Source organism: Ylistrum balloti, unplaced genomic scaffold, assembly GCF_031769215.1.
Source record: "Ylistrum balloti isolate Yb309-2 unplaced genomic scaffold, AGI_CSIRO_Ybal_v1 Utg370124, whole genome shotgun sequence".
Classification (NCBI taxonomy): domain Eukaryota; kingdom Metazoa; phylum Mollusca; class Bivalvia; order Pectinida; family Pectinidae; genus Ylistrum; species Ylistrum balloti.
Genome location: NW_026782139.1, coordinates 567466 through 594081, shown reverse-complemented (window position 1 = coordinate 594081; position 26616 = coordinate 567466). Strand labels below are relative to the sequence as shown.

General features: G+C 34.7%; 1 protein-coding gene across 1 annotated transcript in view; it reads right to left on the bottom strand.

The window, feature by feature from the left end:
• The window catches only part of LOC132550432 (dynein axonemal heavy chain 5-like), a 73762-nt gene extending 70243 nt beyond the window's left edge, over positions 1–3519 (bottom strand). The window contains exons 1-3 of the mRNA XM_060214500.1: positions 3417–3519; positions 1066–1115; positions 652–744 (exon numbers count right to left, since the gene is read on the bottom strand). Coding sequence (XP_060070483.1) covers positions 652–744; positions 1066–1115; positions 3417–3519 — 246 coding nt within the window. The remainder of the gene's footprint in view (positions 1–651; positions 745–1065; positions 1116–3416) is intronic.
• Positions 3520–26616: the final 23097 nt, after the last annotated feature.

The following is a 26616-nucleotide window of genomic DNA, read 5'->3' as shown; positions in this document are numbered from 1 at the left end:
TAAACAATGGCATAAAGTTGTAGCAATAGACCATACTCCGAAGAGTCAATCATTACAAGTATCCCTGTCATAATATGTACCAGTCCCCAATCTGAAACTTTGAAGTTCAAAACTGCCTTAATTACCATATATGGACAACAGAACACCGCACCGGTAAACTAGTTTGAATTATCAGTCTTTGATCAAATCTCTTCGATTTTAATGAAAGGAGAAGTATTCTTGAACTTTCCCTCTGCTTTGTTTTTTATTCTTTTTAAACTTTATAAAATGTGGATCACTACCAAAAAATTAAAAATGAATACAAAAATAAACAAACTAAGAGTATTTTGTAAACAAAATTAGGACATCAAAGAACTTTCTGGTATTTAAAAAAGTTGTTTTTCTTCTAACATCAAATATTCAATGCAACACATTTTATGGAAATGAATTAGCCTTCCGTTGTACAAGTTCATTTGAATAATTTATGACTTCATTTTTCTACAAAAAGATAATTCATTAAAATCACATTCAATTAAAATACTACTTTTCAGACTTTGAATTTTAAGACAGATGCAAACTGAAAGCAGAAAACCTTTTGTATAATTTCAGGCATTTAAAATAACTTACTGGAAACCTTTTCAAAATTTGAAATATTAGTTTAAAACTATGTACCTGCATACGTCGCTCTTCGCGGTTCTGCTTGGCTTGTTTCTGCATCTCCTTCATAGCTTCCCCTGTCAGGATGACATTTTTCTTTGCTGGACCCTGAAAACATGGATATCGATTAACTACTCAAATTTAAAACAAGTATCTTTCAATTTTTCATGGTTGATATGAATTTTGTTACTTTTCAAAAACATTTCTTTGCATTTTTTTCATATTTGATTAATTTCCTCAACTCAAATTCTACCTTCACAGCCAGCTTTTGGTTTTTCACTTATTCTCATAAATGTTAATTTATTCATAAGTATTAAATCTATCGTAAAAATTAACAATCTATACCACATGTGCAATCCTACTGTAAAAAAAAACAAAATCCTAAACATATATAACTTTTCCTGAATAACAAAACTATTACTTATGTACCTTTGCAGGGGCAGCCGGGGTTTTCGGGGCCGGTTTCTTCTTTTCATCTCCTAAAATAAAAGAATTAGTCATTACAATATTTTTCCTGTAGCAAAGGCCAACATCTCTAATCTCTTGTTTAAAGTTTAGGCTTACTTGGGAAGGGGAAATGGTATTTAAAGACAATTAAACAGCACAATAATGTTTTTTTATTAAATAACAATACTAATTTGTAGGTTTGCTGACAGGGCTAAGTTCAGCATCTAAAAAAATCCTTTTATCACTGATTTCACCATAACAATAGATTATCTAATATGTTTCAGGTATTTTGTCAATACTGATAGCCTCTCTGGTTTGGGTGTTTAACATGACAATTATCAAATGACTGGGATGTCACTACACAAGTAAGTGTATTCAAACTCAGAATGTTCTGTCTAGAAAAAGTCCTTGAAATGTCTACCATATCAAAATGGCCATATGACTTCAGGTCAAGTTCCAATTTACTTTTCAAATTAGGGCTATTGACAATACCAAGTGTGACATTGTTTAGTGATTGTATGTAAAAGTGTTACAATCCACCTTACCACTACAGGTAAAGAGGTCAGTACCTTACACCTACATGGACGGCCACTGGTCATAACTCCATATATAATGGCAGCAACGTTTGCCACAAATCTGCCCATATACAAACAAATCCTCACCATATTTGTTTACTTTTCTATTTTGAACGAGTGATTTACAGGAGTTTGTGTACATTGATTATCTAAGCAGATCCAACAGGAGTGTTAAAATGACAAATTGATACATGTATGTAGATACCATCCAATGGTGCTCAATAGGTTCCTATATATATTTGCCAAGTTACCTATTACATACACTCAAGCAGTTACACAAATATTCACACTGACTTTTAATATACATACCTCTACAAGCTTTACAAAAAAAAGCATTTCTGTACATTTAAAAAGCAACTAAATTTCAGTTTAAGAATGCCTGTACAATCACTTGATAATCTCTTGATTCCCCCCTCCCCAACTTTGTTTGGTTCATTAATAGCTTAGGGGTAAACATCCTATTAAATAATCAAATACATTTTTTATAACCATTCAATATAAGAAAAAGGTCTTCTGGTTTGATTTCTTTTGAAATAAAACAATTTATATGAAAGAAAGAAAGAAAGAAAGAAATTCAGTCACAACTCACAATCTATTCAGGATAGCATTATTTATTAATGTATTTTGGACATACATGTATGTGAGTAATGTTTCCTTTACCAATGAAGGATTGACATGAAATTGACATTTTGAATTGATACGCAAAGAAAACTGTTCATAAAAACATTAATCTTCAGGTATAAATCATGTGACATACACATTGCACTAAAAATTTTCTGTTTATTGACAGGTCAAAACCTTATTTCTTATACATTGTACTCCAAAACCTGCTTTCTATTGACAAAGTCATACACCTTAATGGAACTACATATGTATCAGAAAAAGATTAATGGAAGGTTTGATATATATATATTGTACAGGCCAAACTCAGGGAAAACATAACAACTTTCTACAAAACGTTCAATGGAATCTGATTAAGGCCACTAATTCACCTGGATTATTAATTTGTTTGTAATTTCGACCTGAAAATTGTGGCTTTTGATGAAGAAATTTTTTCTGTAATTTAATCATCAGGTGGTGAGAAGCTAAATTTTTGTAAATTTGAACCATGAATCTCTCCTATAAATGCAATTATGGTCCTATGAACTACTCAAAGATCTGTAGTTATGATGATATAAACTTTTTTCGAATAATAAATATGACTCTATGAACATTTTCATTTATACAGGAGACCTGCATTTATAGATTTTCTTTCATTTATATGCGACAATTGACCTTGAAATCATACAAAGTATTAGATATACAACGCATGGTATAAATGTTCATGCATGGGATAACGATAAAATACACATTAAATCTTAATCATAAAAAGAAAAAAATGTGCGACATTTTTAATCTGGTGTGAATTATATTACTTACACAACCAATTAGAAGCTGGATTTATTACTTCAAATAAATGCAAAATTGAAATATGTATTTCAAGACTTATAAAAGATTATATTGTACTTTTTTCCATTCTTTACACAACATTATATTTCATGTGGTGTACTTGGACATAAACCGATATTCATACACATACTGTAGCATTTCTTTTTCTTCTTCTTTTTTTTCCCATGAAAAAAAAGATATTTTTCGCGAGTAATTTCAAAAGCTGAAATAAAGGAAAGGATTTCCCCAATATTTCACTTGTGATAATTGTCTCAATTCTAAAACTTATCAAACAGACAAAAATTTGTCTGGAGGGGTTACTATACTTACCCTTAACAGAAACCAGAGGTGGGGATACATCCTGGTCTGGCTTAGGGCTTGGGGCCTTATTCGCCTCCTTTTCACCCGGGGGAGCGTCCGTCGTGTCTGCCATGTTTAAAACAGCAGACCACTTTCTAAAAACGATGAAAACTGTCTCTAACCTCCAACTTAATTCCTACAGTGCATAACTCAACAGACCCGTGAAGCTGTCACTTCAGGTCTGACGATATTCCGGAAGGGCGCACGAATACCTAAAATCTGAAAGCAGACAACGTATTTTTTCTGTATAAAGTTCAGTGTTCATATTGATGTGACATCTCATATGGGGAACAGAAATCGATTAACAAATTCATGTCTTGAAGCAATAACCTTAAAGTGGATGCACAAAATAACTAAAGTACTTACACAATTAGAGTATCGACAAAGTACTCTACGCGAAAGGATATGAGGCTAAATGAGTCGCGTGTCGTCGCTATAGCGACGTGTACACAGACAGGTGCTCGCTCGCGAAGCCGCTATCCGATTAACGCCGATTAGTACTAGGTTCCCCAAAGTAACCTCGGCTGTTAGTGCACCTCTAGACTTACTGTTATATCAGGGATACAAAAGGCGTTAACTCATATTTATTTTTAGTGATACTGAATAGACTTGAAGCTATGTGTATCGTGGAGCGAACCTAGAGTTAGCTTGCGACTTGTGGAACCGTGTGCGCTATAATGCTTATTAATTAATTATTAACAAGGCTTCTTTTGCGTGCGATAGCATTGAAAAGGGAACAGTCGGTCGATAAGATGAATTATAACCATGCCTTTTCGATAATGATTGAATTCCATTTAATAATTGAAATAATTGGCATTCTAATTGTGAAAGTAAAACAAAAAAAATATTTTACAGACTCATTTGATTAATAACAGGTCCTAGGAGTAAATATGGACCTACCACGAACCTAGTGTGTATATTTACACAGTAAACATAACATATTAAATTTCAATCAGTAATTAAATCAATGAGGAAAAAGGTGTAAAAATAACTATACATATCTATAGCAACTTATTTATGTGTATTTTACATACTAACTAATACTAGTTTGTTTATTTTGTACAACAAATTACAAGTATTTATAACATTCATGTTACAATGTTAGTGTGATAAATAACACTTTCACATCATTGTCTTGCTCTGATATGTCAGGTCCATGTCATGAATATTATAAAACATGTAATGATGCGATTGTGGTATCCTAAATAAGTTGTCTTGATGACATCGCACAATTGCCTCTGGAAGTTTTCGCTAATTTTTTAAAAACACAGGTTACATGATGAATAGAATCTTACACTTGTGTGGATGTGATATAGAATTCATCAAACTTGTTAAGTAATTTGATACCACTTGCTAAAGATCAAATTATTGAGCTTGTTAAATAAATTACATATTACATCAACACTCATGTAAGATCCTCTAAAAGTGCAATAACACTAAAGTGGCATATAAATTATTGTTGTTACATAGCTTTGATAGAGGGAAAACCCTGACAGTTAATATTATACAATATAATAGAACCTTCAACATAGATAACTGCAAAATGTATTTTGAATTCTTTTAGGAATTCATTTGCCACAACTCGCTAGGACTCCTAACATTGCAAATTATTGAACTAATTTCAAAATATAATTTCATTTTACAATCACTCCATTAGAAGAACTAATGAATTTTCAAAGACACTTACAATGTGTAATACAACCATCTTTTATACAGCTGAAGTCTGAATTTAACAACTATCTTGGGAACAAATCGCCTCAATACAATTTTCTTTTAAGTTTTTCAAGATGGTGATTACAACAGCCATCTTGAATGTGTCAGTGAGACTGAATTTCAGTTAGGACTATAAAGATCTACCGGTATGTACAGAACAAGTTTTACGGACTTACGGTAGACCTGTCTCAGTGTACAGACTTATGGTAGACCTGTCTCAGTGTACGGACTTATGGTAGACCTGTCTCAGTGTACGGACTTACGGTAGACCTGTCTCAGTGTACGGACTTACGGTAGACCTGTCTCAGTGTACGGACTTATGGTAGACCTGTCTCAGTGTACGGACTTATGGTAGACCTGTCTCAGTGTACGGACTTATGGTAGACCTGTCTCAGTGTACGGACTTACGGTAGACCTGTCTCAGTGTACGGACTTACGGTAGACCTGTCTCAGTGTACGGACTTACGGTAGACCTGTCTCAGTGTACGGACTTACGGTAGACCTGTCTCAGTGTACGGACTTACGGTAGACCTGTCTCAGTGTACGGACTTACGGTAGACCTGTCTCAGTGTACGGACTTATGGTAGACCTGTCTCAGTGTACGGACTTATGGTAGACCTGTCACAGTGTACGGACTTATGGTAGACCTGTCTCAGTGTATGGATTTATGGTAGACCTGTCTCAGTGTTAACAACATCAAATCAGGTGGGGCAGCAATAACTATTCAAAGAAAGATGACAAGGTTTCCCAAATTTCTGTCAAGGTGACCATTATTACTGTTGCAGCAGTCAAAATTTCTTTTCAGGACCAACTATAAACTACACACAATTCACTTGTGATGGTAATGCTGTCAAAATAGATTTGTTATTTACACCCTACAAGACTTACACTTGAAATCAGCATCCTACAATTCCCCTGTGTTAAATTCTATTTCAAATGAAACGGTAAACTTGACATACAATGGATCATATCCAACTCCAAAGGCAAAGCACATACCAACACCTGAAAAGCTCTTAGACAAAGCTGGTTATAACAGCTCAACATGAATGAGACTTTCTGACAGATCTACCTGTCAGAGAAAAAAATTACTGCAAATAAACTGAGATGGTTTTATATTGAATACAGCTCAATTTGACCTCTACGTAGAAATCCACCAACATCTGGTAAAGGAGCTTCTTAAGTTGATTATTTCTGTAATCAAATGCAATATCTACATCATTTTCTTTTATTTACATATTGATGACCCCTTGTATATTTCAATACATCCACAACACTTAAGAGGTCACCTGTCAAGTCAATCATTTCTTAAAATTCTAGTTTTGAATGAAAGCAACAACATTGACCAATGACACACCCTTCTCAACTCTTATTTCTTTCTTTAGGTAATTCATATGCAGATGTACAGAGTTTTGTCAAAGTTCAGTCATTCGTTCTGAAACAAACATCAGAACAAGTAAAATTTGAAATTTTACTTAAGTAATAGTGACCTTGACCTTATGTGATATGTCTTTTGTCTGTCGTCAGCATCATACTTACAATTCCGTTTGATTTCTTTCACTTTATCCACCTTCATTATAACTTCAGTCTTCTCTTGTGTCAGCATGATTTTCAAGTCAAAACACAGACTTTTAGAAATGTGGAACGTGTTGATATGAATATTAAAACAAAGAGTGCTAAAACAACCATTGTGTTTTTTCTTCCTCAGTCAGGGTGCCAAAGTACATAACAAATGATATATAGCGCTGGTGTTCATGATAAAACACTTGATAGTCTGGTTTTCAAGAAAGATGATTTTTAGCAAATCTCGACTCTGTAAATATGCAGGTCATTTATTTGAGGGAAATCCATAGCACCCCATTCCAGGTACCTGCTGTGAATTATGAGGAAAGCGAGACCTCTGAAACTTGAGATGATTTTTATTTGACCTGTGTTCTTGAAAATTAATCAAGGTCATATATACAACACTTTAGAGCACTCCGCACATTATTATTCATATCCATTGGTCAAATATGAGTAGTTTTGGTCTTATACAGAAGTTCAAGATTATTCTAAATGTTGTTAAACATATTTGACCTCTGTGAACTTGTCATTTTTAACAGTCAGTTTTATAATGTTCATCATTAACCCCAGGAAATTTTATGCCACACCCTTGGTACTTGTTGACATATCTGACTCTGGTATTTAAGGAACTAAAAAGATTTTTTTTTTATTTTTTAAAAAAATATTTGATCCCTATGACCATGAAAGTCCAAGGTACTAATTGCACCAATATCAGTCTCGGATTACTACCCAGCCTCCAACAATGAGTCTAAAGTAATGAATGAAGCCCCTTGGCTTACTGCACGATAAATATTGCACATGTAATTTAGTTCAAGATGTTCTATTTCCATATTCTGCAATATATTATATAATTAATTATATTAACTTTATATCAATATAAGAATTCAAAGACATGACACATCAAAGTAGAAATACAATATAAGAAACTAGATCAAAAATGTATTTTTTTCAAATTCCTCTTCATTATCACCCTTGAAATCATCACAATATTTCTTCTGCTCTTTTACCAATTTGACATATTACAAAACAAGTAAAGCTTTGTTTTTCAACTAAATCTTTATTTTACTTGGATCTGACAAGTTCTGGTTCTCTTAATTATACATTTTTATTAATTTTTGACATTTGTTTGATCAATTTCCATGAATGTAATTCTTGTGATTTAAATATTCATTAAAATAAGCAAATAACTGTGGGGAAAATATTACATAGTACAAGGGAGGTAACCTTTATCTAAAATAAAATTTGTCTCTTTGTATCATGTGTAACATATTTGTCGAAATATACACATCGAACTAAGGTCAGTATAATAGTATAAGTAATAAGAAAGTTTACAGGAAGAATACTTGACATTTTATTAATAATTACATAAACTAACAAAGTAACTTCAATTTTCTAAATAAAAAATTACCATATATATATCAAGAATTATTTTTCTTATCTACCTAGTATTGTTCCTCAATATCATATTTTTCACTGAAACAAACATGTTTCAAAATTACCCAATTTTACTAATGAAGTTTTGCAATTAGGCTCCACTCTAAAAGATAAACAAATGTAACTTACACTCAATATTTCGAAATTAGAAAGATTAAATAAAATTATGGATATATATATAAACTTCTGGTATGAAGTTCTACACTTTCCATGAATACCGCACAAACAATAAAATATAACTAAGACATTATCTGCCAAATAAGAAAGAGTTTAGTGTAACTGAAGATAGATATGCAACTGTAAGTATACATATGTATATACACTGTAAAGCTCAACAGTAGACATCAGTCACATATGTACAGTCTGTAATATAATTAAGTTTTCACCTTAGTTTTTACAAATTCTGGAACCTTTGTTCACAATAAACCTTTATTTACTATTTTGTCACTTTTTTTATTGTCATTAACTATATCACATGCACAGTGACTACAGAGAGGGAGGAAGACGAAAGTGTTACATATCTTCTCATACTGCTAAAAATAAAAAGCTACATTAAGCTATTTCGAAGAGAATATAAGTGCTATAAGTATTGACTTTGGTATATATTTAGATCTCAGGATGTACAACTCAAATTACAAACCAAGAAATAACATTTTTTATGACTAGGTGTAGGTAATCACCATTCAATGAAGTCTCATCAAAGTTTGAATTTTACATGAATGGGGTTTTCAATATGGCTATAGTATGTGGTGGCCATCTTACAAATAACATTTCTGATCTTTAAGGACATAATGAAGATTCTCTGAAATTTCTAAAGCAGTATTTGCTGGCCCTTAACTCAAATGTATCACTAGTTCAGATTTCAGTCACTTTAATTGAAAACAAAATGGAAATTGTAAAAAAATTGAAGAACACCTATAATTAATCTGCGAGAACTTGTAGTTCAAACACACTTCCAGACAGCCAAAAAACACTCTGAAGATTTCACTAGTTAACACTAGGCAGAAAAATGCATACAAACTTGTCATAGTTATATATCTACTGAAGCCAATCAAAGTCAACAATAATATCATTATAAAAAATATCATGACAATGGAATCACAAAAATGCATGAAAATTATTTCAAGATTTTCAATAAGGAAAACTGTACAAGATTTGGATAAAATATTTCAAGGTCTGAAACAAATCCATCTGATTCTTAGTAACCTTCACTTTTAAATTCTAACATACAAATCCATCTGACTTTAACTGAAGTACTCTCGTACAAATTTGTACAGAAAAAAATATTAAAATCAATTTAGAAACAAGGTTGCTAGAATAATGACACTGAAATGAGGATCAATGATACATGATATTAGACTCCATGCCGGTGTGACAGGGTATATGATGTTTAAATTTTTTTAATACATTTTGCTTATAATTTATCATCTTATTACTATATTTTGCCAAATGTAAATATTTTAATTACCTTCCAATTTAAAACTGAAAAAAGGCCATTAAGGTGTGGCATTTAAGGATTTGTTAGGAAAAACAAATAACTTTTTGCCCAATCACATTTTCTGATAGTCTGGAATGCTAACTTGGAAAGCTCACCTGAAATAGATGTTTATTATCATCATTTGCTTCTAACAAAACATCACTACCAAGGAAAAAAATGTATTGAAATGATAAAATAGCAATGATGTAGTTGTTTATAAATAAAGAAATCATCAATACTAATCATTTTAATCATAAATTATCAATTAAGTTATTTTAATAAAAAAAAACATCCATTTCAATTAAGTCATTTCAATCATAAATTATCTATACCTTAGTTTAGTCATTTTAATAATCAATTATCAATTTCAATTTAGTCATTTTTATCATAAATAATCAATTTCAATATCATTTTATCATAAATCACTGTGCAGCATTGAATGTCATACATTTATAATAAACAGACCTTTTTGATAAAATAATGCTCATTAGGTATTCATATCAATAACCATCCCTAAAGTAAAGCATTATACATGACTTTCTTATCTATTTCCTATAAGAATAGATTTCTCTTATCTATTTTCTATAAGAGTAGATTTCTCTTATCTATTTTCTATAAGAATAGATTTCTCTTGATCTATTTCCTTTAAGAATAGATTTCTCTTATCTATTTTCTATAAGAATGGATTTCTCTTATCTATTTCCTATAAGAATAGATTTCTCTTATCTGTTTTCTATAAGAATAGATTTCTCTTGATCTATTTCCTATAAGAATAGATTTCTCTTATCTATTTTCTATAATAGATTTCTCTTGATCTATTTCCTTTAAGAATAGATTTCTCTTATCTATTTTCTATAAGAATGGATTTCTCTTATCTATTTCCTATAAGAATAGATTTCTCTTATCTGTTTTCTATAAGAATAGATTTCTCTTGATCTATTTCCTATAAGAATAGATTTCTCTTATCTATTTTCTATAAGAATAGATTTCTCTTATCTATTTTCTATAAGAATAGATTTCTCTTGATCTATTTCCTATAAGAATAGATTTCTCTTATCTATTTTCTATAAGAATAGATTTTCCTCCTGATCTATTTTCTATAAGAATAGATTTCTCTTATCTATTTTGTTTAAGAATAGATTTTCCTCTTGATCTATTTTCTATAAGAATAGATTTCTCTTTATCTATTTTCTATAAGAATAGATTTTCCTCTTGATCTATTTTCTATAAGAATAGATTTCTCTTGATCTATTTTCTATAAGAATAGATTTCTCTTATCTATTTTCTATAAGAATAGATTTCTATTATCTATTTTCTATAAGAATAGATTTCTATTATCTATTTTCTATAAGAATAGCTTTCTCTTTATCTATTTTCTATAAGAATAGATTTTCCTCTTGATCTATTTTCTATAACAAGAGGCCCAGAGGGCCTGTAGCACTCACCTGGATCTTTATGACAAACAGTACTATATCTGTGTATATGTTCCACGTTTAACACAATTGACCCATGTGAACTTGAAGATTGGTCAAGGTCATTACTTTTAGCAAACTTCATAGGACACCATAAGAGGAAAAAAGTAGCCTAATATAATGATTCTAGGCCTTCCGGTATTTGGGGAGAAGTCGTTTAAAGGTTTCAACACATTTGACCTCTGTGACCTTGAATATGGGTCAAGGTCTTTTCTTTTCACAAACTTTCTTGGGCTTTATCAAAGGAACCTTCCAGCCAAATATGATGATTCTAGGCCTTCCAGTATTTTGGAAGAAGTCGTTTGAAGGTTTTGCCTTATTTGACCTCTGTGACCTTGAATATGGGTCAAGGTCATTTCTTTTTACAAACTTTGTTGGGCTTCAAAGGAACCTTCCAGCCAAATATAATTATTCAAAGCATATCGGTATTTCAGAAGCTGTTCAAATGAAAAGTTGACGGACGCAGGACGGACAGTCAACGGACGCCGCGCTATGACATAAGCTCACTTGGCCGTTTGAGCCAGGTGAGCTAAAAATGGATTTCTCATGATCTTCTTCTATTTTGTACAAGTGTAGAGTTCTCCTTCCACAATTTTGAAAAAGAATGATATTTCGCTATCTATTTTGTATAAAATTGGATTTCTCTATCAATCACCTGTAATAAAGGATTTCTATTCATCTATTTTGTAGAAGAATGGATTTCTCTTGAACAGTTTCTTCCTCTATAAAAATAACACTTCAATTATCAAAAGCTATGCTCAGTGAAACTTATCTGTTCTGAAGCCATGTTTTACAAACATCATTCATAATGCAACACAAAGTTGTAATCCCACTTTTTATGAAAATATTATCACATAAATACACTTGATAGCCAACAGTGGTGTATTTATAATAGGTCTGAATCCCATCAGCCTGTCTATCTATCAACATACCCAAAAGGTTTCACCATGACAGGAAACACCTACAAACAGATCTAGAATGGTTCACTTGACCAAAATGTTGATCCTTATTGCCTATCTTATTAATCTTATCAATATACCAAAAAGGTTTCACCATGACAGGAAACACCTACAAACAGATCTAGAATGGTTCACTTGACCAAAATGTTGATCCTTACTGCCTATCTTATTAATCTTATCAGTATACCCAAAAGGTTTCACCATGACAGGAAACATCTACAAACAGATCTATATGTAGATTTGTTCTCTATTTATTTTCTAGAAAGAAACAAATATGGAATATGACTCTATAAGAACTTGTTCTTGACCATATATACGCTGTTATATAAGAACTGGAACAAGCAAAAAAATGGAATTTCATGTTAAAGTGTACTTCACTCCTCCACTTGAAATATACCAAATTTACATACACATCTTCCCTAATAAAAAACCCTAGATATATTATATACCTGTACACCTGTACATGAAAAAAAAATTGTAATTTCTTAAAACTATTTCAGTAATTTGTCAATGTAGGCATATATGATGTTATAAATCAAGTTTCATTAAATTTCTTTTTTAATTGAAATATAGGCACACCTAACAATAAACCATAAGTATACCATACCATCTGCAACATAAAAGCAAAAGTTCCAAATGATATCATTTTCCATATTGGAACACTATCCAGATACATTCCTGATTAATCTATATCCAACTGATGTGTGCCCATAAATTACATGTTTGAAAACACCAATCACGCACTACATCATCATGATGTCATCATTTCGGGTGGGAATAGAACATATCATAGACTTCGTCCTCTCTGATAATAGCAGTGGCTATGTCTGCAGGGAGACACACAGTTATTGTAGACGTCTTGTTGTTGTTGGAGCGACACGGCCCTTTAATGAGATGGGTAACAACATGAGGACCAAACTGTGGATCAGTCTGAGCTGACTCAATATTAACCAGCTGCTCGATGAAAGATTTCAACTGATGTGCACGTTGTTCAAAGCGATTGCGAATCATATGAACATGCTCCTGGTGATTATTTTTCAGCTGGTTCATCTCTTTATTAAAGATATAGGCCAACTGGTCACGCTGATGCTGATGTTCGCAGCGCAGCTGAAGCATCTGGCACTGAAGCATGTGGGGGTTGATATGACGACGTGCATGACAAAACTCCAACTGCTGTTGTACACTTAATGAATGCTTTCGCTGTACAAACATGCGATCAAGTGTGTCACGCTTCTGCTCGAAATTCATAATCGTCTGATCAATCTCTTCTCTCACTCTCCTATTGATGGCCTGCAGCTGTTGTTTCAAGTTGTTGATGTTGTTAACTTGGGAATGAATGTGTGATCTGAATCTCTTTGCATCTTTATTGTACTGGTGTTTATCAGTGATGCCCATCAACAAGGTTGAGATCTTCTGACCTTCAAGTCTACTCTGAACCTTGGGATTGTTCTTCCTTAGCCTGTTACTGTAGGAGAGGTTTGTGTCCGGTGTTTGGATACCAAGACTCCCCCATTTTTTCATCACCTCTTTCATCAGGCTGTTTTCATCTTGTATGAATCGACGTTCTGCTTCATAGTCGTGGTACAAAGATGGCGTCACAATATTCTGATTTTTATCCACTTCTCCGACCACATTATTATTCTCCAAAACATCCTGGGAAATTATAGATGATGACACAGTTTGCTCAATTTTTATTTTAGTTGAACTATTTACGGAGGACCCATCAGCAGTTTCAGCATCAGTAACATTTGTCAAGTTTCCTGAAGGTGATGTTTTGCTTGAAGTTTCTGTGACTGAACAATTTGAAGGTGCGCGAGATGACACTGTGTCAACTTGCATTTTAAAAGGATGAACATGTACGTGTGGCAGTACTTTACAATCTTGTTGTGTATGTGAATTATGCGAGACAATCTGATGATCAGAAACTGTTGTTAGTGATTTCACATCATGATTACTGTCATTTTTATCATCTTGTTTACTGGAAATACAACCATCCTGCCAAGCAACTACCTTGTTGACAACACTTTCAACTGTTTGATTCATTAAACTATCCTCAGTAACCCTCATTTTCACCTTATGTTCTGTTAAATTATCACCACCATCAATAGGATCAGAAATACAGGGATCTTTCACTACGGGGATTTCTTGAGCTTGAATTGGCTCTGGAGTCTTTGGAGATATTCCCTTAATTTTATCACCTTGAAAGACGCAGTCAGATTTTCCACTATTTCCTGTATCTGTATCCCCAATTGTAGAATGTCTGAATGGCTGACTTGCCTGGTCTTCTCTCACAGGAGATGTTATCACAGGTTTCTTTCCATTCACAAGACTATTTTTCAAATCACGCATCACTTCAAAACTTTCGTTTTGTAAGAAATCATCCAATTCATCACTATCTTTAGTTAGGTCTAATGTGAACTCATCCTCCTGACTCGGTCCAGCTGACTCAGAAACAAACTCCTGTTTTACCTTTGGTTGTTTTTTACTTTCATTATTGTCATTGCAAACTTCTACACGTCTAGTATCAATGTTATTCACACTGGTGAAAGCTGAATCTAAGCTTGCTTTAGAAACTGAAATTGTTTGGAGTTGTGACTTATTCTCAAAACCCGAGACTGATGTATGAATTGAGCTACCTTCTGAAGCAGAGATTGAAATAAAACATGGGCTCCTTGTTTTGTTTGCACCAATTGAACTGGTATTCAAAATACTTTCAATAGGGAATACAGGAGGAGAAACAGATGTCTGAAGTAAGTTTGGTTTTGATGTAATTGATAAATTGGAGGTGGAGTTCTCTGTGCAACTTGTTTGAGTCAACTTAATTGTGGGAGCAGAAAGTGTAGTATCTGAGTCGGTAGAAACAGAATTAGTAGCAGGTCTGAATGTGGGACAGGCAGGTATTGAAACAATACTTGATGAAGAAAATGAGTTAATCTTACTAACAGAAGTTGGAAAGTTTATGCTTTTGTAGGTAGGGATTTTCTGAACAGAGTCTGTCTTGTGAACAGTGCCTGTATGTGTTGTACTTGTCGACAGAGCAGTTGAAACAGATCCTGGGAGAACTGTAATATTATCTTCCTGGAGAATAGCTCCCTCTAACAAACTATCATAATCATTGTCTTCTTCATCACTCCCAAGGAAATTATCAAGTCCAAGGACGTCATTTGCATCCTCAAAGCTATCACTGTCCTCATTACTCAAAACAGAAGATTGTGTGGTGGCATTCACTCCAGTGAACCTGCCTGGTTCTGACTGAGAGGGTCCTACCTCTATCATATTGCTCTCCTTTACGTTTACTCCTGCCAATGCAGAGGTCTCTATTAAGATATCATCCAGATTGATACGACTGATCTGGTGTTCAGCTTTAATCTTATTTTCTGGGGGTTCCACATTAATGGTTTCCCATTTCTCTGTTAACTCCTTTTCACAAAGGATACTAAGATCCTGGAGAAGATCATCATATGTTTTATCTGCATCCTCATCCTTACGCAGTGTCTGTTCCTCATCAGACAATGAATCCTGCTCACAGATCGTCTCAAGAGTGGAGCTGATCACTTCAACATCATGCCTTCGCTTGCCTTCTCTTGATTGTCCAGACCTTGTTAAGCTCCATCGGTCCATGAGTGGAGTACTGGTCTTTCTCTGTTGTATCAACATGCCCTTGAACATATCAAGACCAGATTTACCTTTGGGTGTGAACTTGTCGGTAAATGTATCCTTATTTTTCACAGTTTCAGCCATCTTTACTGGAGAGGCATATTTAATTGGTGACAAGGATATAGAGTTGTCTTTACTGAAAATGAGCCTAGCTCCACCATATAAAGAGATTTTTCCATTTGCATTTTGGTCTTCAGCTGTAACATCCTCTTCCTCACACAAACTGAGGATGGAAGAAAACAATTCATCATCCTGGTCCATTTTGGCACCTACAAAAGCAGAAATGTAAAGATGGGAAAACCATGTTTCATTTTTTAAATATGAACATTATCTCTAAAATTCAAAATAGAAAATCTGAACATCTGTTCTGAATACATACTATGATACTATATTGACTTGAGCAAAACAACATATAATAAGGATCATAAAGATCAACAGTGACAAAGAGATGGGTTGAAAACGGGGTCATTCACAATTCACTTTAGTAAAGTTTCGCTCAATTTACAACAGACTTCAGTGGAATGCTAATCATGACATGTCCTAAGTATTTAGCATAGAAGACCAAATTCAGCTCAGGATTCAGATAACTGAGTACCAAAATCATCAAAAAGTGTGTGGTACGAAAAATGGAACAATTTAAATTTGCCAATGAAATATATACTCATATTATTTTATGGTGAAAAGTTTAAATCACAGTTTGTTATTCTTCTGGAAGCGTGAGATGTTTCAGCAACCAAAATTATCCAGGTTCAAGATCACGAAGGTCAGTAGTTCAAGTGATACGACTGGACAAAAAGGTAGCAGTACACAGTTTCTCGGTGTGGCCATGGGTGATTTTTTTTGCTCATTAGATTACCCCATTATAAAGGTTTTAATTAAAAATGAAAAAAAAAATCATTGCTAAAATTGGTCCTGTCATGTTAAAGTGGACAATGTGGGGTTTCATTTTTTTCAGGATAATATTTTAGCTTTGTGTTGGAGATTACTATTTGGGCAGTCTCAAATCTGTGTCTACGCACCAAAAACTAGCTTTACAGGAAGTGAAATTTTCATAGTGTTTACATGTGGTCATGTTATGAAGAATTTCCGAGTTGGAATTTGCTGAAATGTAAGTACTTTGTTACCATGACAGTGTTGTTGATTGTAAGATAGGTGTTTAGAATTAAATTTCTCCTAGAAAGTTGTAGTGTTGGGTTGGAATTAGCAGTATTTTTAGCATTTTTTCAGTAGGTAACCATGACAATCAAATGTCAGAAATCAGAGGAAATTTTTTTTTTACACAAATTTCATCTCTCTACTGTTAATGTAATTGTTATGCAGTTTATAAATATATATACATGTAATGATGTATTTTTCATAACCAATCTGCTATACCTGTACATATCTCAAACATGACAAATAATTTCAGGAAAAATGCAAATTAACTGTTTACTGCTACCAATGGCCGTTCCGAAATACATAACGGTCCATAACCGATATCCACATGTTAGCTGATTTTCTTGTAAACAAATGTCCGTACATGCCATTTCGTCCGCTTATTTCTTAAAAGCACGTTGAACTAAGAGGATAAAAACTCTCTGGTTCGAGAGAGGACTAGTCCGAAAGGTTCTGACTATCTGCGATTTGATTTTGATCGCGTCCAAGAGTACGACAGGACCTCCAGCGCATCTAACAAAACTTCAAAATAAGAGTACAAATTTTCTTGATATCCAAAAAGAAATTGAAAAACATCCTATGTTATTTCCATTGTAATAAAGACTCGGACAACAAAGCTTATCAAACTGCTTGAACATACTTTCCTGTGCCAAGCCGCTTGATCGTCCGGCCTACTCGATCATATTTATCAGTGGGTGTCTCGTCCGACACCGAGTTACAAATGACGGAAAGTAATTTGTATTTTCAGAAAGAACTTTAACACCAACCGTTATCCTTGTTAGTTGAAACGTTAAAGTTGTGCCACACTTCTCCGCTTTCTGGTAAGTTTTAGTTGTTCAAATGAGTTCAGCTTGCCGCCATCTTGAGAATTTTCCGGGAAATGTCCTGCGCATGTCTTATCCAACCAACCAATGGGAGCAGGCTTTGATGTTGCTGATGGGGTGTTTGGACCAGCTTATGTTTATGGGGCATTTCTGATCGTGTACTTTATAATAATTGAAATGAAATTTCTAATTTATCAAAAAGATATATTTTGCTTACAACATGTCTTAGTTACTGCTAAATCCATGATTTCATTTTATGAGGTATTTATTTACTAAATAGGCCATCCATATGTAACAGAATGTGGAAACCAAATAAGATATATTATTACCTAAGAAGTTAGCAAGACATACAAATCAGATATCTAGTTTTTATCACACGAAGAAATTTTTTTAAAAAATATGTCTTATCTAGTAAATAAAATGTTATTTATCTTATTGGAGTAGGAATTTTATTTACTAAATTATACGTCTCATTTATTAAATTAGATTTCTCATTTTATTTAAGTGAATATTCCATATCGCCCCATGAATACATTCTCGTTTGACATTTAATACACGGGTTACACAGTTGGATTTAAACTTAACAAGATACAGTGTTTCAGATTGGGCCCGGCCATCGGCCAATGGCCGAAAAAAATGAAAATGGCCGAAAAAAATGAATTTGGGACATATAGGCCCGTAGTATTTCAGGTTTGCAGACTAAATGGCCGATGAATTTTCCATTGAATAAGACATCTGACGATAAATTTCAGCAATTATTCGGTTCGTCAAAATACTCTCATTCAAGGCCTAACGAACACAGTTCGACTGGATACCGACTATCTATTCTCTGTATGCATGTCGTGGAAGCGCTTCTTAATCTTTCACTCGGAACACCTCGCCTAACCCTTCCAACGTAGTTTCTAAAGAAAACGACGAATGGTATTCCGAACGTTTCTATCGCTCAGACGCTTGAAATAAAAACAACATGGCGCCGAAGAAACGAAAGTACACTGAAGAGGGCCAAAAAACGTTATTTTCTTGCGGTGTTTCTAGACCAACACCGGAACAGGACGAAACAGTTATAATTACCAAACAAGAAGAAAATAAAACCACGACAGCCAGAAAATTTCAGCAAAAATGGTTACAACAATTTAAATGGCTGATGTACTCTACTACTGTGACTGTCTTGTGCATAAAAATAAATGTTTATCGTTTGACTGTGGCCTAAATGTTTTTTTTTTTTTTTCGGACAAAATGGCCTTAGAAAATTTCAGTCTTTTGGACATCTGTCCTAAAGAAAGCTGGGCCAATCTGAATCACTGAAGATAATGTATCTTATTTACTAAAGAAGATATCCAGTTTAGTAAGTCACATATAACATTTAGTAAATTAGATATCTAATTTCATCAAATCAGATATATGATTTTACCAAATTAGATATATTGTTTACAAAGTTATATATCCTATTTGATAAATTAGATATACAAACGGTATTATATGATAACATGCCTACTTGACTTGCCATCAGCCTACGAATAGCAAGTCTTGGGGACCAAGTAAACATCTCAACCATTTTAATTAACAAGCGCTTGATATGGCCTGTATCGCTTACCTGGTTTGGTAAACTGAAATTCATGGCTTAATCTAAACTAAGATGGTTTCAAAGATTCGTATTTATCTCCACTATTGAGCCGTGAGTCCACCATGATAGATTCTAAGTACTCCTACGGAAGAAGAACTGTGAATTATTTGGTCTATTTCCTCCTTTTGGGCCTCGTCCCTCCCGCCCCAGCAGACGAAGATCCACCGTTACAAAATGTGCTTCCCATTCATCCATGGATGCTTCAGACTAAACCGGAAAAAAAATCAAGCGTTCCTACAGAAGAAGTATTGACTCTGTTTCCCTTTCTAGATTATGTCCTTCACGCCCTTGGAGGCACAGACCGACTCATCGGCGGCATGTTTATACAAAACAGTATCCCCTTCAGTTGGAACAGAATTCATTCATTCCTCCCTAAAGCAACGATTTTAAAGGATTTGATCTGTTTCCTCTATTAGGTCCTGCCCTTTTAGCCTTAGGGGGCCGCGACCAATCGTTTATACAAAATTGATTTGATGTCACTTCCTCAAAGAATGCTTCAGAATAAATTTTTATGTAAATAAATCACTTTAGGTATATACATTTTCAACCCAAGTTTAGGTATGTGGACAGTGTATTACCTGTTTCGCTTGCGTGGAGAGGGAGAAGATGCGTGATCTACAAATACAACATGCATTTTGCTATATCACGATGCTTGTTATATCGTGAGAGCAGTGTTTCTATAACTATTCAATACAGTGCAGTCCACGTTACTGATTTTCTGGCGAGTATTGACTAGACCCACGTGTGGTTGTTTGTCAACATTATCCCCCCACCCCGCCCCATAAAATACACATAACTGCAATTTCTTGTGTATACATTTATTCAAGATATAATTGAATACAACATGATATCAGATACATCTATTTTACAGTCTATTTCCTACCCCTACCCCCGACTATTAATATAGTATGCATTAGACATTGTCTTGGTCAAAATTGATAAAAAATATTCTGTTGCGATTTCTTTGAGGTTAGGTCATTTTCGGTCTTAATTTGCCTGGACTAGTGGGACTTCAACAACATTTGTTTAGATTTAGATACACGATAGCTGAGCATCGCCCAGTCCATTTGATTGTACATGTGGGGGGTAGTGATATTGACTCGGATGTAAACAGCGACGAAGTTGTACTCCGCTTGCTCTCATTCCTATCCATGTACTGCCATAACTATGCTATAAAACATGTCACGATTCTTCAACTCCTCCCTCGAGATATCACTCTGACAATTACACCTGAGGTGTATGATGAGAAAGTGATATTGACGAATCAAAGCTTTAAACAACAGATCACCGATCTACCAAGATTTCGTTACTGTAACCTGTGAGGAATAAAGAATAATGACAACATACAGAATCCAGACGGTGTTCATTTCTCCGAACGTGGACAAGGGAAGTATTTCCAGAATTTGAGCGCAGCTATCCTGAATTTTCTTACTGACCATGCATAGCGAATTACCATAGATAAGGGTCAGTTGATAATTAATACACGAGTCATTCATAAGGCCAAGAAGCTTCATGTACATGTACACTATCATACTCAACCCATATCTCACATTATTTACACAACTAGATTCAAAAAAAAGAAAGAAACAAAAAAGTACTTATATATTATATTTGATCATATATATAGCCACTCATAGAACGTACACACCCTCAGTCAGTGTGCAGTTTCCATATAACTGAGTTGCCCAGTACCCCTCTGGGGTTTCAATGACATCATTCGTATTATTTAACAAGCTAGTACTGTTTCAATACTTTGATCTTGACACAATGCCGTTAAGATCCATATATACTATATTAGCACCAGTTTGGCCGATTTGAATCTTTAACACACTGAGTACCATTGATTTAAAAGGGTGTTCAGGCTTTATGCCATTGGTGAGGCACAGAATGTACTTGTACAATGCCAATACAACCCCATGTGTAACTTATGTTGCTATACTTACAAGGTATGGTGTTTACATGCTGTGTTGTTTCATAATCACCTCAAACCCATGCTGTTATTAGTACAGGCTTTGTCAATAGTGTTGATATGTATATGTTGTATGTTCTGGCGGTGATCCTCGGTGAATTCATTGTTTTTAATATTTTGTTGTATTAAAACAATGAGGCACACACTGAACCATGCATGTATATCAGGTATGCCTATAGGCTGGTCCCAGCTTAGACCGTCAATTATAGCAGTTATGTCACCATTTGCATTGGTTACGAGCTTATACCATATGCTCATTGTCATCCTTTATTATATTTTTTATTTAATCTCACACAGGGACAGTATGTCTCGACCGAATACACGTCCTGCGGCAAAACGCCGACCAACCAAAAAGGGGGCGAGCAGTGGTGGCCAGACCCCTGTGAAACTGCCACGGGGGCTGGTAAATGTACCTATCCATGAATCAGGCCGAACTTCTGACCCCACTTCTCGGGCCAGAGTATGCCAGAGTTTTTTGGGGGGATCTCCACACATGGACAAGGAAGGGACGTTCATCCCACCACTCCTCGTGAACATCTAGAGGACACAGTTCGTCTTTTGCTAAACATTGCTTTATCACCATCTTCTTCAGCTTCCTACAGACATATTTTTCGGCTTTATTCAGGTTCTGTTCAACAGCATTTCGGAAAAGAACAAACGGTGCTACCACCCAATTTACAACACCTGTCAATGTTTACATCACATTGCTATCGCACTGGGTTGGCCTCTGCAACGGTCACTACATATGCTTCCGCATTAGGTTACATTTTCAAGCTCGGCAATTTTGAGGATATTACGCAGCATTTCGTAATAAAGAAACTATTACAAGGGTATCACAAACTAAAACATTCAGTGGATACCCGACTGCCAATTACACCAGATATCCTATACAAATTGGCGTATTCACGCGATGTGGTTGCCTCCTCCCACTTTCACAGTCTTGTTCAAGTCTATGTTTCTATTAGCCTTCCATGCTTTCTTACAGGTGGGAGAGATTACATCCATTGGGACTCCAACTCAACATACTTTGCAACGAGGACATGTCAAGGTAGTTTGTAGCCAGTCAGTTCAATCATTGGACATTGTCTTTCCTCATTGTGAACACCACCAAGGTCAGTCGGGTACACATGTGGTACCTGCTAATTGCATGAAAGGGAAGACAAACCTCTGTTCATGAATGGATCTGCCATCTCTGAAAATGTTTTCACTTCTCAACTCAATCTCTCTCTCAAGTGGGCAGGTCTAAATTTACAGGATTATAAATCACATAGTTTTAGAATTGGAGCAGCCACCACAGCTGCTATAAAGGGTATTCCTGAAAGTGACATCCAAACAATAGGTAGATGGAAATCTGGTGCTTTTAAAAAGTATATCGGAATCCCTATGGTGTCTCTTCAAGGGGTGTGTGCACAGTCTCACTCTGTAGTATGGCATTTGCATGGTTTTGGAGTAAGCGCTTCTAATTATGCATATGTGTTAACAAGTTATAAGACCTTTATTATGTTTGACTGTATTTGTTCTTTTTCGTATCATACACGCTGCAGCCTCTCTTTGGTGTGTTGCGTAGGGCCTTGGGGTTAATGGCTTCTGGTCCGGTTGCACAGATCTAAGAATGATTGGCTTCGGATCATTATATACATATCTGCTAACTTTTGCTATGTTTTGTAATGATTGTTTTTTTTTTTTTGTTTTTTTTTTGTTTTTACATATTTACTAAGTTTATATTCATACATTATTTGAGTTTTGGCATGCATGACCATGGCGTTAGCGGCTTCTGGTCATTCAGTCGTTTATAATGTTTTTTTTTTACTTTGCCATGTTTGTTGTGTGAACTTTCAGTAGCTTGCAAGTGCCTTTTCACCTAGTCACTATGATTGTACCTGTCTGTATAATTAATTTTTGCCATGAACAACATCATGTAGGTTATAATCAAAATTCCTATTCACTGACTTGGTCAAGCAACCAACATTATTTAGTATATATTTTTGAATGTAGTAAAATAGGATGTGGATGGGGAATATAGCTAGCAATTTATTCCAACATTACTTGAATTACTTGGATATATGATGGCGTAATTTGATCCCCATCTTTGTAGTCATAGGTACATTTTCAGGATATCTCTGATTGGATAACATTAAGTACAGTTGATTATTGTACAGTTGATGAACAATTTGTTATTTCTAATAAATGGCATATTTAAATTTCAATCGGAGTCTGGTTTTGTGTATTTAGAATAAGTATAACCCAGGTTACAAACACAGCACATCCTTTGTTCGGTGCAGCGCTAAATATGTCTTACGTACAACCCTTACAATCTGCGAGGGGTAGACTCGCTTGGTAGACTTTAGTCACCAAGGTTTACCATAATCTTTTATCTCACTTTTTAATGCACTTGATGAATAATATATGAGTTATTGACATAGTATTACAGTCATAAATGGCAATAAATTTGGCTGTTAACAACAAGGTTACACCGACCTTCATACAGACTGCTTAAATAGGCCCCAGATAATGACTTATATAACCAAGGAACGAATTAATACGTGAACATGTGTAGTAGGTCAGCAACGACAGAATGCTTCGGGCCACTGGTCAATACATAGCTGTTCACAGTAAATGTCAGTAATAAATTAATTCTGGCAGATACATTATAATGAATCACCTGACTTATGTCTAGCACAATTTTGAATAATCTAATTAACTTACATATCAACTTATACTAGTTAACCAAGGAGAAACAAAATCAAATATTTGAAAGATCTATCCACCACCGATGAAAAAATCTTGAGAAATATCTATCAATTATCTGTTAAGAAGGTTAAACTGTTGAGTAAAACAAGATGGTCCAAAATCTGTTGCCATATTGTTATCTTGGTCGGTCTCATTGATAATAAAGGACTAGAGACTAAGGGGAGGCCTGTGTGAAAACTGGGGAAGGTCCACACATCACCTCTATAGAAGAAGCAACCAAAATAATCAGTTCCACAATTAAGCAGGCTATAGTACTTCTCTAGAAATAGCGATAACAATATTTGTTTAAGGTGACAGACATACGGATGATGGACGGACAAAGCACGATTTTAACAGCCAAACCATGGTTGGTCTCCTCGGAGATCTGTTTTACAAAGAGATGAATTCTGAACTTCAGAACACAAATATGTTGCCTCTCTCGTCGATCATTGGGACAAGAGGCTTGGACTCATTATCTGTTCCTAGACTGATAACCTCCTGTTGACCCTCTCTAATCACGCGGAGAGAGTTGGCCTCGGGATGAACTACATGCAAAATACCTTTTTCAACATCCTCACAAAACATACCTTGACATGGTAAACCATTCAGTTTAGTTTTTACTAAGCTCATTTCCGGTTTGTCCAGATGGTGAATGATAAGGTTCTCTCGAATATTGGCAGAAATGGCAAGTCTTCGATTACTTAGTGACGTCACGTATACGGGGACGCCAGGCCCGACAATGTTCAACTTGAAAGTATTACGACCTTTTGGAGAGAACCCATACACACAGCGATCAACTTGGTCACAGACGAACACGTAACCGTCTACAGATAAGTCGATCCCGCGTGGTGCTTTAAGTCCGCCTGCAAATGTGTCCAGGTACACTCCACTACAGCTATACACCCTAACACTACCCTCGCCAGGACCCGAACCTTCAAAAAGAAAAGTTGATGTTTTATAGTAAAATATCACAAAACTCCCTTAGTTTCAACTTCAGCCCTTTCAATGTTGTCGTCACTTCCATTAACCAAGCTGATATCATTACAAAACGTATCCCTCTTTGTTTTCAGATACAATTATTCTTCCATCCTTGGGATGTAAGACACGTACCCAATAAAAACCACTATAAATCCATGTTGTTTTCAGATACAATTATTCTTCCATCCTTGGGATGTAAGACACATACCCAATAAAAACCACTATAAATCCATGTTGTTTTCAGATACAATTATTCTTCCATCCTTGGGATGTAAGACACGTACCCAATAAAAACCACTATAAATCCATGTTGTTTTCAGATACAATTATTCTTCCATCCTTGGGATGTAAGACACGTACCCAATAAAAACCACTATAAATCCATGTTGTTTTCAGATACAATTATTCTTCCATCCTTGGGATGTAAGACACATACCCAATAAAAACCACTATAAATCCATGTTGTTTTCAGATACAATTATTCTTCCATCCTTGGGATGTAAGACACATACCCAATAAAAACCACTATAAATCCATGTTGTTTTCAGATACAATTATTCTTCCATCCTTGGGATGTAAGACACATACCCAATAAAAACCACTATAAATCCATGTTGTTTTCAGATACAATTATTCTTCCATCCTTGGGATGTAAGACACGTACCCAATAAAAACCACTATAAATCCATGTTGTTTTCGGAATAAAATCATATAGAATTGCAGTGAAGGCCGCTTTAATGAAATGTAACAAGGGATGCTTTTCCTGGTGTGTCAGTTTTACATCCCGCCGAGATTGTGGGCGGTAGACTCTGCATGTGGAATTGGGTCCTTCAGATTTGCCAAAACCTGCATGCCACCGAATAATGGCACAGTTAATAAATTTCAGAGTATACACCTGTACTTTTGAAGTCATTCAATATTTGAAAATCATGGAAAATTTTATTGAATTATGATGCGCACATTCTCATCTAGATTTTTGATTTTTTTTTCAACTAATTTGGGTTTTCCTGAGTTGCTTCATGGGTTTAAAAATTAGGCTCATAATATCGCTGACAAGTCTGAGAAGGACCAAACAAATGTATGGTACCATTTATTTCATTCTTTCGCTCTACTGCGTCTAGTTTTATATTTGTATTGAAAGGCACTATTCACTTTTGTTTCTTTTGTACAATCGTTTTACTTTTCTAAAGAAAACTGACAATTATATTATCCCACTATAATGTACTATTGTCAAAAAATCGCACTGTTTCATGTATTGTGTACAAATTTCCATAATTTACCGAAAGGATTTACAAAAGAAACCGTAAGGGCACTTTTGGTTCAAATTTATTATGAAAAATATGCCTGATAATTAATTAAAGGAATCCTCAATCTTATTTCAGATCCCAAATCTCATGTTTGTCTGCAGATTGAATGATTGAACAGAAAATCTTGTTAAAAGTTTAACTAAAATACACTTGTTGATCTTTTTAAATGCTACATTCAGTGATGCTAGGATCCTGTTGTACTGCTGTGATATTAAGTGTCTGAAGTGTAGGGATGCTGTTTTCAGTGATGTTAGGGGTAGAAGTGTAGGGATGCTTTATTCAGTGATGTTAAGGGTAGAAATGTAGGGATG